At 34.9% G+C, this 13,000-nt stretch overlaps 3 protein-coding genes across 3 annotated transcripts in view; 2 read left to right on the top strand and 1 right to left on the bottom strand.

Moving 5' to 3' along the window:
• LOC103150333 (uncharacterized) overlaps window positions 1–2,318 on the top strand; it is a 5,120-nt gene extending 2,802 nt beyond the window's left edge. Inside the window, exons 3-5 of the mRNA XM_016680639.1 lie at window positions 736–890; window positions 1,466–1,742; window positions 1,872–2,318. Coding sequence (XP_016536125.1) covers window positions 736–890; window positions 1,466–1,742; window positions 1,872–2,022 — 583 coding nt within the window. The 3' untranslated portion in view covers window positions 2,023–2,318. The remainder of the gene's footprint in view (window positions 1–735; window positions 891–1,465; window positions 1,743–1,871) is intronic.
• The window catches only part of LOC107838399 (macrophage mannose receptor 1-like), an 18,301-nt gene extending 12,694 nt beyond the window's left edge, over window positions 1–5,607 (bottom strand). Inside the window, exons 1-3 of the mRNA XM_016680628.1 lie at window positions 5,566–5,607; window positions 5,299–5,334; window positions 4,804–5,178 (exon numbers count right to left, since the gene is read on the bottom strand). Of these exons, the coding sequence (XP_016536114.1) occupies window positions 4,804–5,178; window positions 5,299–5,332 (409 nt within the window). The 5' untranslated portion in view covers window positions 5,333–5,334; window positions 5,566–5,607. The remainder of the gene's footprint in view (window positions 1–4,803; window positions 5,179–5,298; window positions 5,335–5,565) is intronic.
• Window positions 5,608–9,728: 4,121 nt separating this feature from the next.
• LOC107838404 (fucolectin-like) lies at window positions 9,729–12,821 on the top strand. Its single transcript, XM_016680640.1, has 5 exons — window positions 9,729–9,810; window positions 9,945–10,012; window positions 10,121–10,418; window positions 11,625–11,779; window positions 12,538–12,821. The coding sequence occupies exons 2-5, from the start codon at window positions 9,949–9,951 to the stop codon at window positions 12,819–12,821; spliced, it is 801 nt and encodes a 266-aa protein (XP_016536126.1). The 5' UTR covers window positions 9,729–9,810; window positions 9,945–9,948.
• Window positions 12,822–13,000: the final 179 nt, after the last annotated feature.

The following is a 13,000-nucleotide window of genomic DNA, read 5'->3' as shown; positions in this document are numbered from 1 at the left end:
GTTGCAGACTTCTACTCAGACTTCTAACGAGATAACTATCACGTTTTAACGAGATAGTATCACGTTTTAACGAGATACGTATCACGTTTTAACGAGATACGCATCACGTTTTAACAAGATACGTATCACGTTATAACGTGATAGCGCTCGAAATTTTTTTTCCCTGCGTGATAGTACTTCCGCACAGTAGGGTAGTTATTATCACAGTTATTGTCTTATTGTCTCACTGTGAGACAATTTTTTTTCCCCCTCTTTTATCACCTCTGCATATACAGGTCTTAATAGAGATCTTTGCAAATATTTATTTCAACCTGGTTTGTGAATTTAGAACAGAAAAGGTATTAGATACTGGTTAAAATTTGGTTAAAATACATGAAAAGAAAAAAAAAAGGATTTGTAAGCAAAATCAAAACTACAATGAACTCTGAACATTTTAGTAGTTTCTCCTGGTTAATACTTTGAGGGTTTTAGACCAACTTAAAAGTCCATTAATTATGTGGTGAAGAAAAGATCAACACTTATTTGTAATCTCTATTCTTAGATGTTTAACCTTTATTTTGATGCAGGATTGCTGATATTGTTGTTACCATCATGTTTAACTGGATAGATAGATAGGAATACATTTATTTAAAGTGACAAAACTATTTAGAAAGTGATAAAATAAGCTATGTTGAAACATCAGTGATTACTATCATGAAACAAATCCTAATGTTCCTTTAACATTCTCTGTTTTAGGGTTGCTGTCATTTCTCATATCCCAGCAGAAAGGACCTTAACCATAACATTTACCAGACTTGTGGAAGGCCGTTATGTGACTGTTGTGCTTCCAGGTGCTTCCAGAATGCTCACTCTCTGTGAGGTGGAGGTTTATGGATACCGTGCTCCAACTGGTGAGGCCTATGCTGTTACTGGGTTTTACATATTCACTATAAAGCACTTAAATTACATTATATACTTCATATTACTTTATTAGGCTTAGTGATGTTCAAAATGCAGTGAGATGCTTTTGTCATGCTAAGAGTGAGTGTAAAGCAAGAAAATAGCTCATAAACATTTAGATTGTAAATGAATTTCTCATTGGTATGAAAAACAGACATAAAACATCAAACTGTGTTTTTAAATGTGGTTGGAACCTAGAAAGACATTCTAAGGCTCAATTAGAGCTTGAGTTAAAACTTTGCATCATGCAAAGTTTTAAGTTTATACATAACATTAAAGTTTATACATAACATTTTCTTCAAATCCTGTTAAAATTAATTCACATATGTGTGAATATGTGTGGGATGCTATGTAATATAAAAGTTCAGGACTGATAAAAAACAAACTTTGGCAGACAAGGTAAGGAACTGCTTCAATTCTGGATCCTAACATTCAAAAAACAGGTTAACAGAGGAAAACTATGAGAATTAACATTTATTTTATTTTATCGTTTTTTTTGTTTGCTTTTTTTCTTTTTTTGCATAAGGGAATGTGGCAATTTATGGGAAAGCCACACAGTCAACGGTTTATCCTGGAGCCATCGCCTACTACGCTATTGATGGGAACCGTGCAGCACTGTGGAGCCAGAGTTCCTGCAGTGCCACAAATAATGACTTTAACCCCTGGTGGAGACTGGACCTGGGCAGCACCCATAGAGTGTTCAGGATCAACATAACCAATCGGGTAGAACTTCCCACTCGAATTAATGGAGCTGAAATTCGTATTGGAGATTCACTTGATAACAATGGAAATAACAATCCCAGGTAGTTTACAGTCCTCTTTTAAAATAAATAAAATATTACAGGATAATATGTTTTCTACTGATTCACTTTGTGCCATTTTTTGTTCAAGTAAACACTGAAAAGAAAATGTTTTTTTTTTTCCTTTTACAGGTGTGCTGTGATCTCAACCATCGCTCCAGGTTCTACTGAAACCTATCAGTGCAACGGCATGGATGGTCGATACATCAACGTTTTCATACCTGGAAGAAATGAGTATCTCACCCTGTGTGAGGTGGAAGTGTACGCATCCCAACTGGATTGAACTAAAGAGTCTAGGCATTACATGACAGGGATGTCATTTCATTTATAGGAGTCTCCACAATATAAATTATGAAGTTGTCATACTTAATTATAGTCAAATCTTAGAAAATTGTGACCACAAGATGGCAGAAAATCCTCACAATGAATTAAGTGTCAAAGCTCTCCTTCAGACATTTATTCACATCACCAATGATGAGCTTTCAAGAGTTTTATAACTGTGTATATTTATAAAATTAAAATAATTTGTATCTCATGCTGAAGCTTGTGTTTAAAAATGAAAAAATAAATGGCTTTTTACTTAAAGCATTTAAAGAAGATACTTGCTTTATTATGCTGCCTGGAGTCTTACAAGATTGTTTGACTTGATAATCTGCATTTTGAGATAAGTTATCATCATGAATGACATCTGCAATGAATTTAAAGAAGATCTGCCCCCATAATTTCAAGTGAAATAATTTTAAGATATTGAAATCAACAATCGACCACTGAGTTAGTTATTGCTTTTGATTTCTTCTTTTCCCCAAATGCATTCACTGTTCATAATTTATTTACTATACAATTATTTGCAAAGACAGCTGCATCAGTCTCAGCTGCCATCTTTAATTCTCCCCAGACGTAAATAAAGTCTGGCTGCTCATGGAATTTATCCCATCAGATTATTGCCTGTGTCTGCAAGGGATTTTGGTTTCAAATTGGGATTAAGTGTAGTTTTTTCTGATCTTTAGAAACTTTAAGAATTTTTGCAAAACAATTAAATAAAACCAGGCCAAACAAGTTACTTCATTAAGTTTTAATTTGGAAAAAAAAATAAATAAAAATACAGGAAGCATCTTAAGTTAGCTAGTTATGTATCTACAAGACAAATAATTGGCAAAAACTTTGTTTAAAACCATTTATCAATATCCAAACCTACTGACTGTGTCATACCTTACAATGATGCAGTAGTTCTTAAATCATTACAAATAACACATCTTTATACAGGAATTAATATAAATTCTAAAGTTTTCTAAGACATTGTGAAGGTGTTTTGAAACAATACCAAAACTGGAGCTGGACTTATTCCCACACAAAAACAGAAGAAGATTAAAAATGCATGCATGTCTGTAGCAAAACATTCAACTAAAAATTCCTAGCAGGAAAATTAAACTCAAAGGTCATCTCATCAACCCCGTCCCCAAAATCCAATATGGCTGCTGACAGTTTGAAGCACTGCAGTAGTAATAGTTGACAGTTGGTTAACCTGAAGGAAGTTCAACAATGTCTGGTGTTGGTCTAGATCCATCAAACTTCAGAGATGCCAGCATTCATTTTCTCCAGAGGTTCTTGAAATACTCTTCAGTTCCCTCTGAGTATTGCTTTGCAGTAAAACTAATGTACATGAAGGACTTACATTTTTGGTTGTTAGGTCTAATAGCTCACAGCGTTATTGAAGATAATCATTATATTATTAGCGACTAAATGGAGCATTCCTATTGAAAAGTTTTTTTCTTCGTTACCACCCTGGTTGGTGCTTCTACATCATCAAGTCAGAATCTTAGCAGTCCTGCTGTATTCCTCTCATGGGTTGTCTTCCTCTGTCTCCTTGATGAAAACTCTTCCATCTGAGTGTTTTTTCCACTTAAGATTGTTGACACCACTTACATTTCCACCCAGCCTTTGCTTCATCTGGAAAAAAGAAAAGCTCATTTTTTTAAATAAAGTTTATATTGACTGAAACAAAGTGTACCTGCATTGATGCATGAATATCTGGAAGACTTACTTGCTCCAAGATGCTGTTTTGCACTGCAGGGCCATTCAGATCCAAACTTGAGTCCTGCAGGCTGATCCTCAGTTTTATGAACTGCAGTTTGGTTTGTACTAAACTCAAAATAAATCCAAATTATTTGCTTTGCACTGCTTCCTTATTTTGCACATTTTACAATAGGTTTGTATTGGTTAAAAATGTTTACTTACTGCATTTGCAGAGGAAAGGATGAACTTCTGTACAGTTCCCGTCTCCCCATTTTCCAGATTCAGTCTTCAGCATTGCAACACAATTTTGATGATATTCTGTATTTACCAGTTGGGATTCCCTCCAGTACCTTAGTGAGGAGTCAGTCAGGTCTGACCAGTCGTACGGGTCTCTGAAGAGACCAACAAATACTGCTGTCCCATTGGCTACTTCCTGGACTGCCATGTATTCTGCGTCATTCCTCAGGCTGACCAGGTCTGTGAATTTTTTTCTGCAGAAATCTCGAGCGGCGGTCCATTTCATTAAATTTGGATTAAAGATGTACTGAGCTGCTCCTTGTTTTGTTCCTGAAATGAGAAATTTTACAATGTTTTGTATTTATTACAATAAAAACAATAGGTGAGATGATATCCAATGTGGCGGCTGTGCTGATAGAAGGAATTTCAAACTTTCAGAAATAAACATTTTTTTTTTTTTTATGGTTTACATCACATTAAGGCAGTGTATCAGAAGATACTGTACAACATCTGTAGAAAAACATGTTTATTCACATAAAATGAAAACATTCTTATTTGCAAATAGTAATCCAAAGTTATTGGAACTAAATCAAGCAATGACACTTTTAGCCTTTGGGATAATAAAGCATATCAGTGTAAACTTAAACAAATTTTCTCAACTCAAAATGTAATTGTGTTCAAAATTTACAAATAATATCAACTCCAAGATGCTGGCATTCATAATAGGCTCATTTGTTTTTTTTATATGGAGAACTCATGCATGTGTGGTTTTCGTTACATGTTATTAGGATCAAAATGCAAAAGAAATACTCACTATCAAAGCAGACTGAATGTCTATCTTCAAGACAGGAGAGTGTAGAAAGTTTTCCATTACTGAAAGTAGCACAGTTATCACCACTTAAAGGCATTCTCCATTTTATATAATTTCTTTCTCCATCCTCGTAGAAGTATTTGTCTGCCAGAGACCAATGCCACTTTAGCTCCTTTCCTCTGTGCAACCCAATCCATACGGCATCACTGTAGTCGCTTCCAACACTTTGAAGAGCCATTTCCATCTCATTCATGTCTTCGATTGTGGCCAGGTCAATGCATGTTTCCCTGCAGTAACTCTGTGCATCAGTCCAGGTTTTTGGAGTTTGAAATAAGACATATTGATGCTGATGCACACAGAGACAGAAAGAACTCAGTCCTGTAGATGAAAAATTAGAAGTGTAAAAAGCAACAAGGATTAGTCGGAAATGTTCTTGTCCGAGACGATTATGATTCTTTTGTGTCAGTTAGACACTTAGCACAGATGTATAAGACTAACCTGCAAGTATTATAAGACATACGACATTTCCCATGGCTGTAATAAAGGGAATAGGAAGAGAGAAAATTGATTAATTTATAGGAAGACTTCACATAACAGTGGTCTATAAATTAGATGGAGAGATAACATTGTAATGAGTGGTTTAGGATTTTACTTCTTTTGTATTTATTTTGAAATAAATACAACTACAAATGTGCATCAGAATTGTTTATTGTCTTAACTGATGAAAAATTTATGATAAATATTGAGAATTAGAAAGCTTCTTACCTTAATTTTTCTGAGTCCAGTGTTCAAGAAAAATAATGGCTACTGTTTGTTACTTTAGCAGTACAGAGTGTGCTTAACGTGTGTGGAGGCTGCTTTGGTAGTCATGACTGTCCTTATCTTTTTATGTATGGAAAACCATATGAAAATTACAGAGAAGATCACATGTTTACACTCTGTTATGACAACATATTAGGGCCGACGTTGAAAAAAGGAGTAAATTTCCACCAAAAAGGCAGACAGTTTTAGATTAATCTCAGAAATTTTCTAGAAAAAGAAAGAATTGTTTTGAGTTTGAAAAGTAACATTTTTCTCACTTAGTTCTACATATTTAGTAATCACGGTCAGCCCAAGACTCCATGGGGCCCTAAGCAAAATGTGGTTTTGGGGCCCTCTAGTTCTGCTAACAGTGTGAACTGGCTGCAATGATCATTAGATCATTCACACACCTACTATAAACTTATTGCATCTCTGGCAGTGCTGTTCATATTATATACTATCCTTATGTATAAAAGGATAAATGTATTGGCCAACTGATTTTTCGACCAGCTGATTTCCTTAAGTTTGGGGGTCGTGATCGGCTGATACTTACATGTGAAGCCCATATTATCCCCTAATCTTATCTTCAAAGGTTTAAAGATCAGCCTCTGTCCTCTTCTGCTCTGCAGTGAGAGGTTTGACTGACAGACCAGCCAACCAGGTCAGGTCTGCACGTTTACAGTTAACAATATTCAACCCACTGTTACCATAACCGTGACTTTCTTGCTATATTTAGCGACATTTCAGACAAAAAAAATTCATATCAACCAAAATCAAAATTAGCAGGTCTGGTTTTTTAAAGATCGGCAACCAGGGATCGGCCAGAAAACTGCAATCGGTGCAGCCCTACACATATATTCATCACATTCTTTTATTAAATGAATTTCTCTTAAGCGTTACTCCAACAGCTAAAAATGTTATTTATACCAGGTGAGTCTTTCTCCCCTGAGAATGTGGACCGGTACTGGACTGATTCTGTGCCTTCAAATGATTTTAACTAAAGTTTCACATAAATTGATGTAAAAAAAAAAAGTTTGTTTTAGCCACAAAAGGATTATGCTCAGCAGCAAACAACATATCCCCAACTACAGCATAGAGTAGCTCATCGATGCAGCAGCTATGTAGCCTGACGTAAAAGCATTTTGCTTGTCAAACATTGAGAAGTTTTATTGTTATCAAACGGTGTCAAGCACGGCGTTCTGAAGCCAAAATACCTCAGAAATATACAGAGCCAAGCAGGAGAATCAACTCATTTAAAGTTTAAACTCAGTTTCACACAAACACAAAGACGCTGGAATGTTGAACTGGACCGTTCCAGGTCGCTATCAAGCTAATTATCTATTAGCAGCTTTAGTAATATTTTACATTACATTGCCAGGGCACATTAAAAAAAAACTTTATCTTGGTTGTTTTCTATTCTTCCTCTTTTCTCCCTCCCTGAAGGATAAGTCCTTTTTTGAGACATTGTTTTGCTGACTTAACTTCTGACCGGAGCATTGGACGTTTGGATGCTCAAAGCACAGTAGCTCATATTACCGGCGAAGCGTGCGATACCTACCGTGACCACCAGGAGTCCCCAAGAGCAATTATTTTTTTTTCTTTTTATCAATAAAATTATAATTTCTACATACATTATCAAAGATATATCATTGTAAAAACAAATCACTTTATAGTGAAATTGTGTGTTTTTGATATTATGACATAGAAATTATTACTTTAAAAAATCAGCTCTACTGAGGGGGCCCTTTAGTGGCCTTGGGGCCCTAAGCTGCTGCTTAGTTTGCTTATGCCTTGGGCTGGCCCTGTTAGTAATACACCATCACAAATTGTCAACAAGAAAATAAATAAAGAGCTAAAAGGAGATCAATCTAGAGGATACATAAAAGAAGAATGTATAAATATAAGCTTGATCCAAAATAATAAAACTGCAACGTAAAACTGCAAAAGAAACCTTAAATCAGGGCATTTAATTCTACAATTTGTTGCATAAAACAATGGCTATAGGGATGTCTGTAACTCAGTTATTCATAAGTGTTTTAGAAAAGAAGGGGCTGTTGATTCATGCAAACAAGGAGAGTCTGATCAAAAATAAAATAAAACTGTGTAAAAGGACGTGTAGGTAAGTTTTGCAGTTACTGGTGTTAACAGAAAAGACCTGAAATCTAAAACCTGTTTCATTTTAAATATCTCTTTGTGCATGACACAACCACTTATACTTTCTCACAAAACCTGCTTATATGGTCAAAATGCTATTTATCTGTGGTTTAAAGCTTACTGTAATACACCCTTGCAGTATTAGAGAAAACATTGGGCTTAAATGGGGTTATTTGTCTTTTTGCAATGACTGTTTAAAGTGGACATGTCAAACAAGGCTAATCAGTAACTAAACACTGTAAAGTATTTGCCTACACAAATCTTTGTTAGAATTTAAAACATATGCTAATTGTCTTGTGAACACAGATAAGGTTCTTGTGAAAACAAGAGAGCGACACAAGCGAGCATTGATTCTCAAGTGCAGCTTCATTCAGCAGAATCATAAGAGTTTCAAGGTTCAATCTGTGCCATTCTAGCAAGAGAAGCTGAAGGTGAACAAGGCTATTACTAAAGAGTGACAGGATCAGCTGTGCAAAACATAGTTTAATAAAAATCCCACACATTCCCAGTGTGTGTGATCCCAGTGCAAAGTATCTTCTTAAATAGCATTTTAAAGCATTTGTCTTTCATTTGTTTTTGAACTCTGTTTAGTTGCAGACGTGTGCTGTTGAAATGATTCAGTTTTAAAAATATTTCTGAACTTTTAGTATGAGTTCAGAACTTTGCCCTTATTCTTACAGCCAAGCCAATCTGGGACAACATAAGTAAACACAGCTTGGGATTTTCAGTGTTGCTCAACAACTAAATGCACCTCATTTAAAAACAACTATTGACTCCTTTAACTGTAGTACTGCAGTGTATTGAACTAATTTGCAGATATTTTAAAAATTATTTTATAATGAGGTGAATAAAAAAGTAAAGTAAGTTTCAACAATGTATTGCATGTTTCAAATTGTCCTAACAACATGAGTACAATATGATCTGTTTGGCTTGTAATTTGTTCTATAAACAATCTTATTGAATGTTTTATTATTAGTCAGCCACTTCTAAAAAACAACCACTTCACCTACTCCCCACTCCAGATATTTGAGGCTTTGTAGAGAATATATTATGTTGACAGAAGCAGAGTTCTTCATATTTAGGCCTTAAATTGATAAGGAGGAAAAAAGCTGGTGGACTTTTCAGAAATTATTTCCCATACACAATTCAGAAAGGAGTAAACCACACAAAATAAAACAATAAATGCTTTATTTGTATAAAGATTAAAAATGTTTTTCTTTTAAGACTAACAAATCACAATGGTTACATGAATCTGTAATCGTACACAGACTGACTTCATAATGGAGTTGAAAGAAACATAAATTATACTAACAAATAACTCGGTATCATCATGTTAAGGTCTTACTTTAATCATTTCTCATCAACACTGGAATTCTTACAAACTCCTGTAACATGTTTCCCCTGACCAACTGATTAATGTTGTTGGATCTAAAATTTGAAATATTTCCGTTTTGCAGAGAAGGGGTTAAACATTGTTACAGACAATAGCTTGTAAGAACTTATAAACTGAGTAACAGTAAGCCAAAGCAATATTTTTTACTTTCATTTACATCTTCAACTATATTTTCGATGTCTAATATTTTAAGTTCCAACAGAATTAATGGAAGTTGTTCCTTTTAAAATAAAGTTTATAAACAGGTTTTTTTTTACAATGATCATATTACTCTTCTGTTGTGAGGATGATTAGTGTTTTTAAAAGATCCACATTCAGATTAACAGTGAATTTGAAAGTGTCCTGAACCTTAGTAAATATTTTACTGTTGGCAATAATGACTGCTTTTATTTAGGAGGCATAACTCTGTGTTTTACTATGTCTACCTAAAGTTTAACTAACCCATTACCTGTTTAAACAAAGATGGCAAAGTCAATAACTGAATCCAGTGACAGCTGGACTTTCCGAGCTGAAGCTTACTGAGAATTGTAGGAGTTGAATTCTCTGAGATGTGATTGGACAACAGGTGAGTTTTACCTGATATAAATAGATGAGTGAAGGACTTAGCAAACGCTCAAAGGCAAATCCCTCACCTCAAACAGCAAACCCACCTAAGAATCAAGGTAATTTCTCAGTTCTCATAAATAATTCTTACCAAAAATTCTCACAAAAAGGACACGATTTACTATAATATAGCATAAAATGTTATAAAATAGTTATACTATTCTAAATCCCAGTTTTTCTCTGTTTTTGTCAGAATCATGAGGTACGATGTACTATTTCATTTGCTGCTCCTCCTGCCAATCTGCTCAGCTTACACTTACCGTAAGTAGCATGTGAAAGTATTTGTGTAAATTTAGAATAAATATCTTAAGCAAAACAACCAATATTGTGATTAATTTATTCTTCGTTGAATTTCTCTGATCTTCTCAGAAAATGTGGCTTTACGTGGCAAAGCTACACAGTCTTCTCAGTACAAAGGGGAGCCTTGGAATGCATTTGTAGGTGCTTCCAATGCTATTGATGGAAACCTAAATGCTGACCTTACAAAGGGATCTTGTACCCACACTGATACTGAAAACAACCCCTGGTGGAGAGTGGACCTGCTGGACTCATATATAGTCACCCAGGTCGTCATCACCAACAGAGGAGACTGCTGTGCAGAGCAACTCAGTGGTGTGGAGGTTCGCATCGGAAACTCTTTACGACAAGATGGCACTGTAAACCCACTGTGAGTGATTATGTCATGGCTACAGTATGAAACAAGGGAGGCTCAATGCTGCTCAGATTTGAATTTTTTTCATTTCTGCACCTCCCCTTAAACAGAAACATACTTGATATGCAAAGAAACATCAGACTTGGCTACAAGCTGATAAACATTTGAGCACACTCTGGAAGTGTTTATAGTTGTAATTTTTCTTGTGTTACACTGTGTTTCCAAAAAACACACTTTGATTAGACGGAAATGTAACAATTGTTTCAGATTAAAAGAAATAGATGAGGGTAATTAAAATAAAAAGATTTAGACATGCAAAAATAAGTTTAGTGAGTTAAATAAAGGAAATCTCCAGTTTTAGAGCAAAACTCCTTTAAACTTTGTAAATGTTCATGTTTTGGTGACACTTGATGGAATCAAATGCAAAGAGACGTAGGAGGCTCTCTGCAACAAACAAAATTACAAAAACCACAGGGAGTCAATAATCCACAATGTAAATGCCAACAAGGAGAAAAATGGATTATGAAAGAGGTGTGATTAAATACTGGGAGAGTGAATGCAGGAACAATAGACCTGGGCTGATGAGGGGATGGGTGTGAGGGGAGAGAGCAGAGGGAGAGCACACTGTGCACTGGGAAATTAATCTGAATCTACTGCCAAGTAACTAAACAAAGTAACAAAATAAAACTGCACTGAGCAAGAAAAACTAGACAAGAAAACTCTACAATCACTAAGTAGAAACAAAATTAACAATAAAACAAGGCAGAACAAATATAGATGAGAAACTAAGGAACACAAATAATGACAAAACCCAAAACAAACAAACAACCTAAGATTTTAACAACTTTTTTTTTTGTTTATCTTAGCTGCATCGATCTTTGCACAGGTGATGTCCAGTGGTGGATCTATGGTTTCCAAAAGGTTTTAGCCTTATTTATGATATTTCTAAAAGTTTATAGTCTGTATATTGCAAAAACATTCTGCCGATTCCATCCTCATTTTCCCTGAAACTCTATCAGCTGCTGTGGTCCTTTCACTTCTGATGGAAATATAATCTTCATATTGATACCAAGATTAAAATAAAGTTTGTAATTGTCAAAAAAATCTAAATTAGATTTTTCACATTAGATTTGGGTTTGTTATTTTAAGCACCTCAGCAAACCCTGTGGGGATTACTCTTACTAAATCATGAATGTTACCAATACAACTGTTCTTTTCCAGGGTTGCTACCGTTTCTACTGCTGCAGCTGGAAGCTCTTATGCAATGAATTTTACTGAGCGTGTTGAAGGACGTTATGTGACCATCATAGCACCTGGTGTGAACAGGGTTCTACATGTCTGTGAAGTGGAGGTCTACGGATACCGCGCCCCAACTGGTGAGAATCTTTCGAAACATGTTTGATCATATTTTATGATCAATGAGCACCACTGACAAGCTTGATTGATTAGACCACGTTAACCCAGGTATACTTGATTGCTCATCTTGTAACTTCTCAAGTTTAAATTCCAATAACTTCGTTGTGTTTTATCTTCTGACCAACATTTAAAACTGCATTCACACTGATGTACAATAAAAAATACATATTTTACTATTATGATGCCTGAATCGGGGTATTTACAAAATAAAATTTACTTAAAGGTTATAAATGACAAAACCATTTTCTTTTAATATGTGTTGTTTTTATGACTTTTTGAAGACAAAGTGAAAACAATTAAAGAGATTTATACAGACAGCCTTAGCCAATATTTAACTCAATCATAAGATAAAGCCTGCACAAAAAATAACTGTTTTCTCAATGTCAACACTGTTCATGAATGTAAAATGTATTTTAAAATGTAGCTTATCTGCTGAAAATTGTTGGGAATTTAAAACAAAAATTGGGGGGGAAAGCACCTGCTGGGAGTACTGTCACAAAAAGTAGAAAGATATTTATTTTCTATAACAAATTATATGTCAATTCTTATTCAAATATGAAAACAATATGTTTTGCATCAATCAAATACAAAATGGGCTATTTTAACAAATAAAAAAGTTAACTTTTTAAATAAGGATGTGCAGTTGTCAATACGTACATAGCCAGAGCATATTAGAAGATTATGTATCATAGCTGACATTTAACATTTTGTTTTGCAGAAGAAAATGTGGCAGTTTATGGAAAAGCTTCACAGTCAACAGTATATCCTGGAGCCATCGCCTACTACGCTATCGATGGGAACCGTGAAGGACACTGCAGCCAGAGTTCCTGCAGTGCTACAAATAATGACTTTAGCCCCTGGTGGAGACTGGACCTGGGAAGAACCCATAAAGTCTTCAATATTAACATAACCAATCGGGTAGAAGATCCCACTCGAATTAATGGAGCTGAAATTCGGATTGGAGATTCACTTGATAACAACGGAAATAACAATCCCAGGTAGTTTACAGCCATTTTATCAAAACACTAAATCCAATTGAATCATGAGAAATATAGAAATTATATTTCTCATGATAATTTTTGCTAAATTAATGTATCTTTAAGTATGTCCTCAAATCTTAAATCTTCTTTCCTCTGACAGGTGTGCTGTGATCTCAACCATCGCTCCAGGTTTTACTGAAA

The sequence above is a fragment of the Poecilia formosa genome, unplaced genomic scaffold, assembly GCF_000485575.1.
Source record: "Poecilia formosa unplaced genomic scaffold, Poecilia_formosa-5.1.2 Scaffold250, whole genome shotgun sequence".
In the NCBI taxonomy this organism is placed as follows: Eukaryota; Metazoa; Chordata; class Actinopteri; order Cyprinodontiformes; family Poeciliidae; genus Poecilia; species Poecilia formosa.
This window is presented reverse-complemented; position numbering and strand designations above follow the sequence as displayed.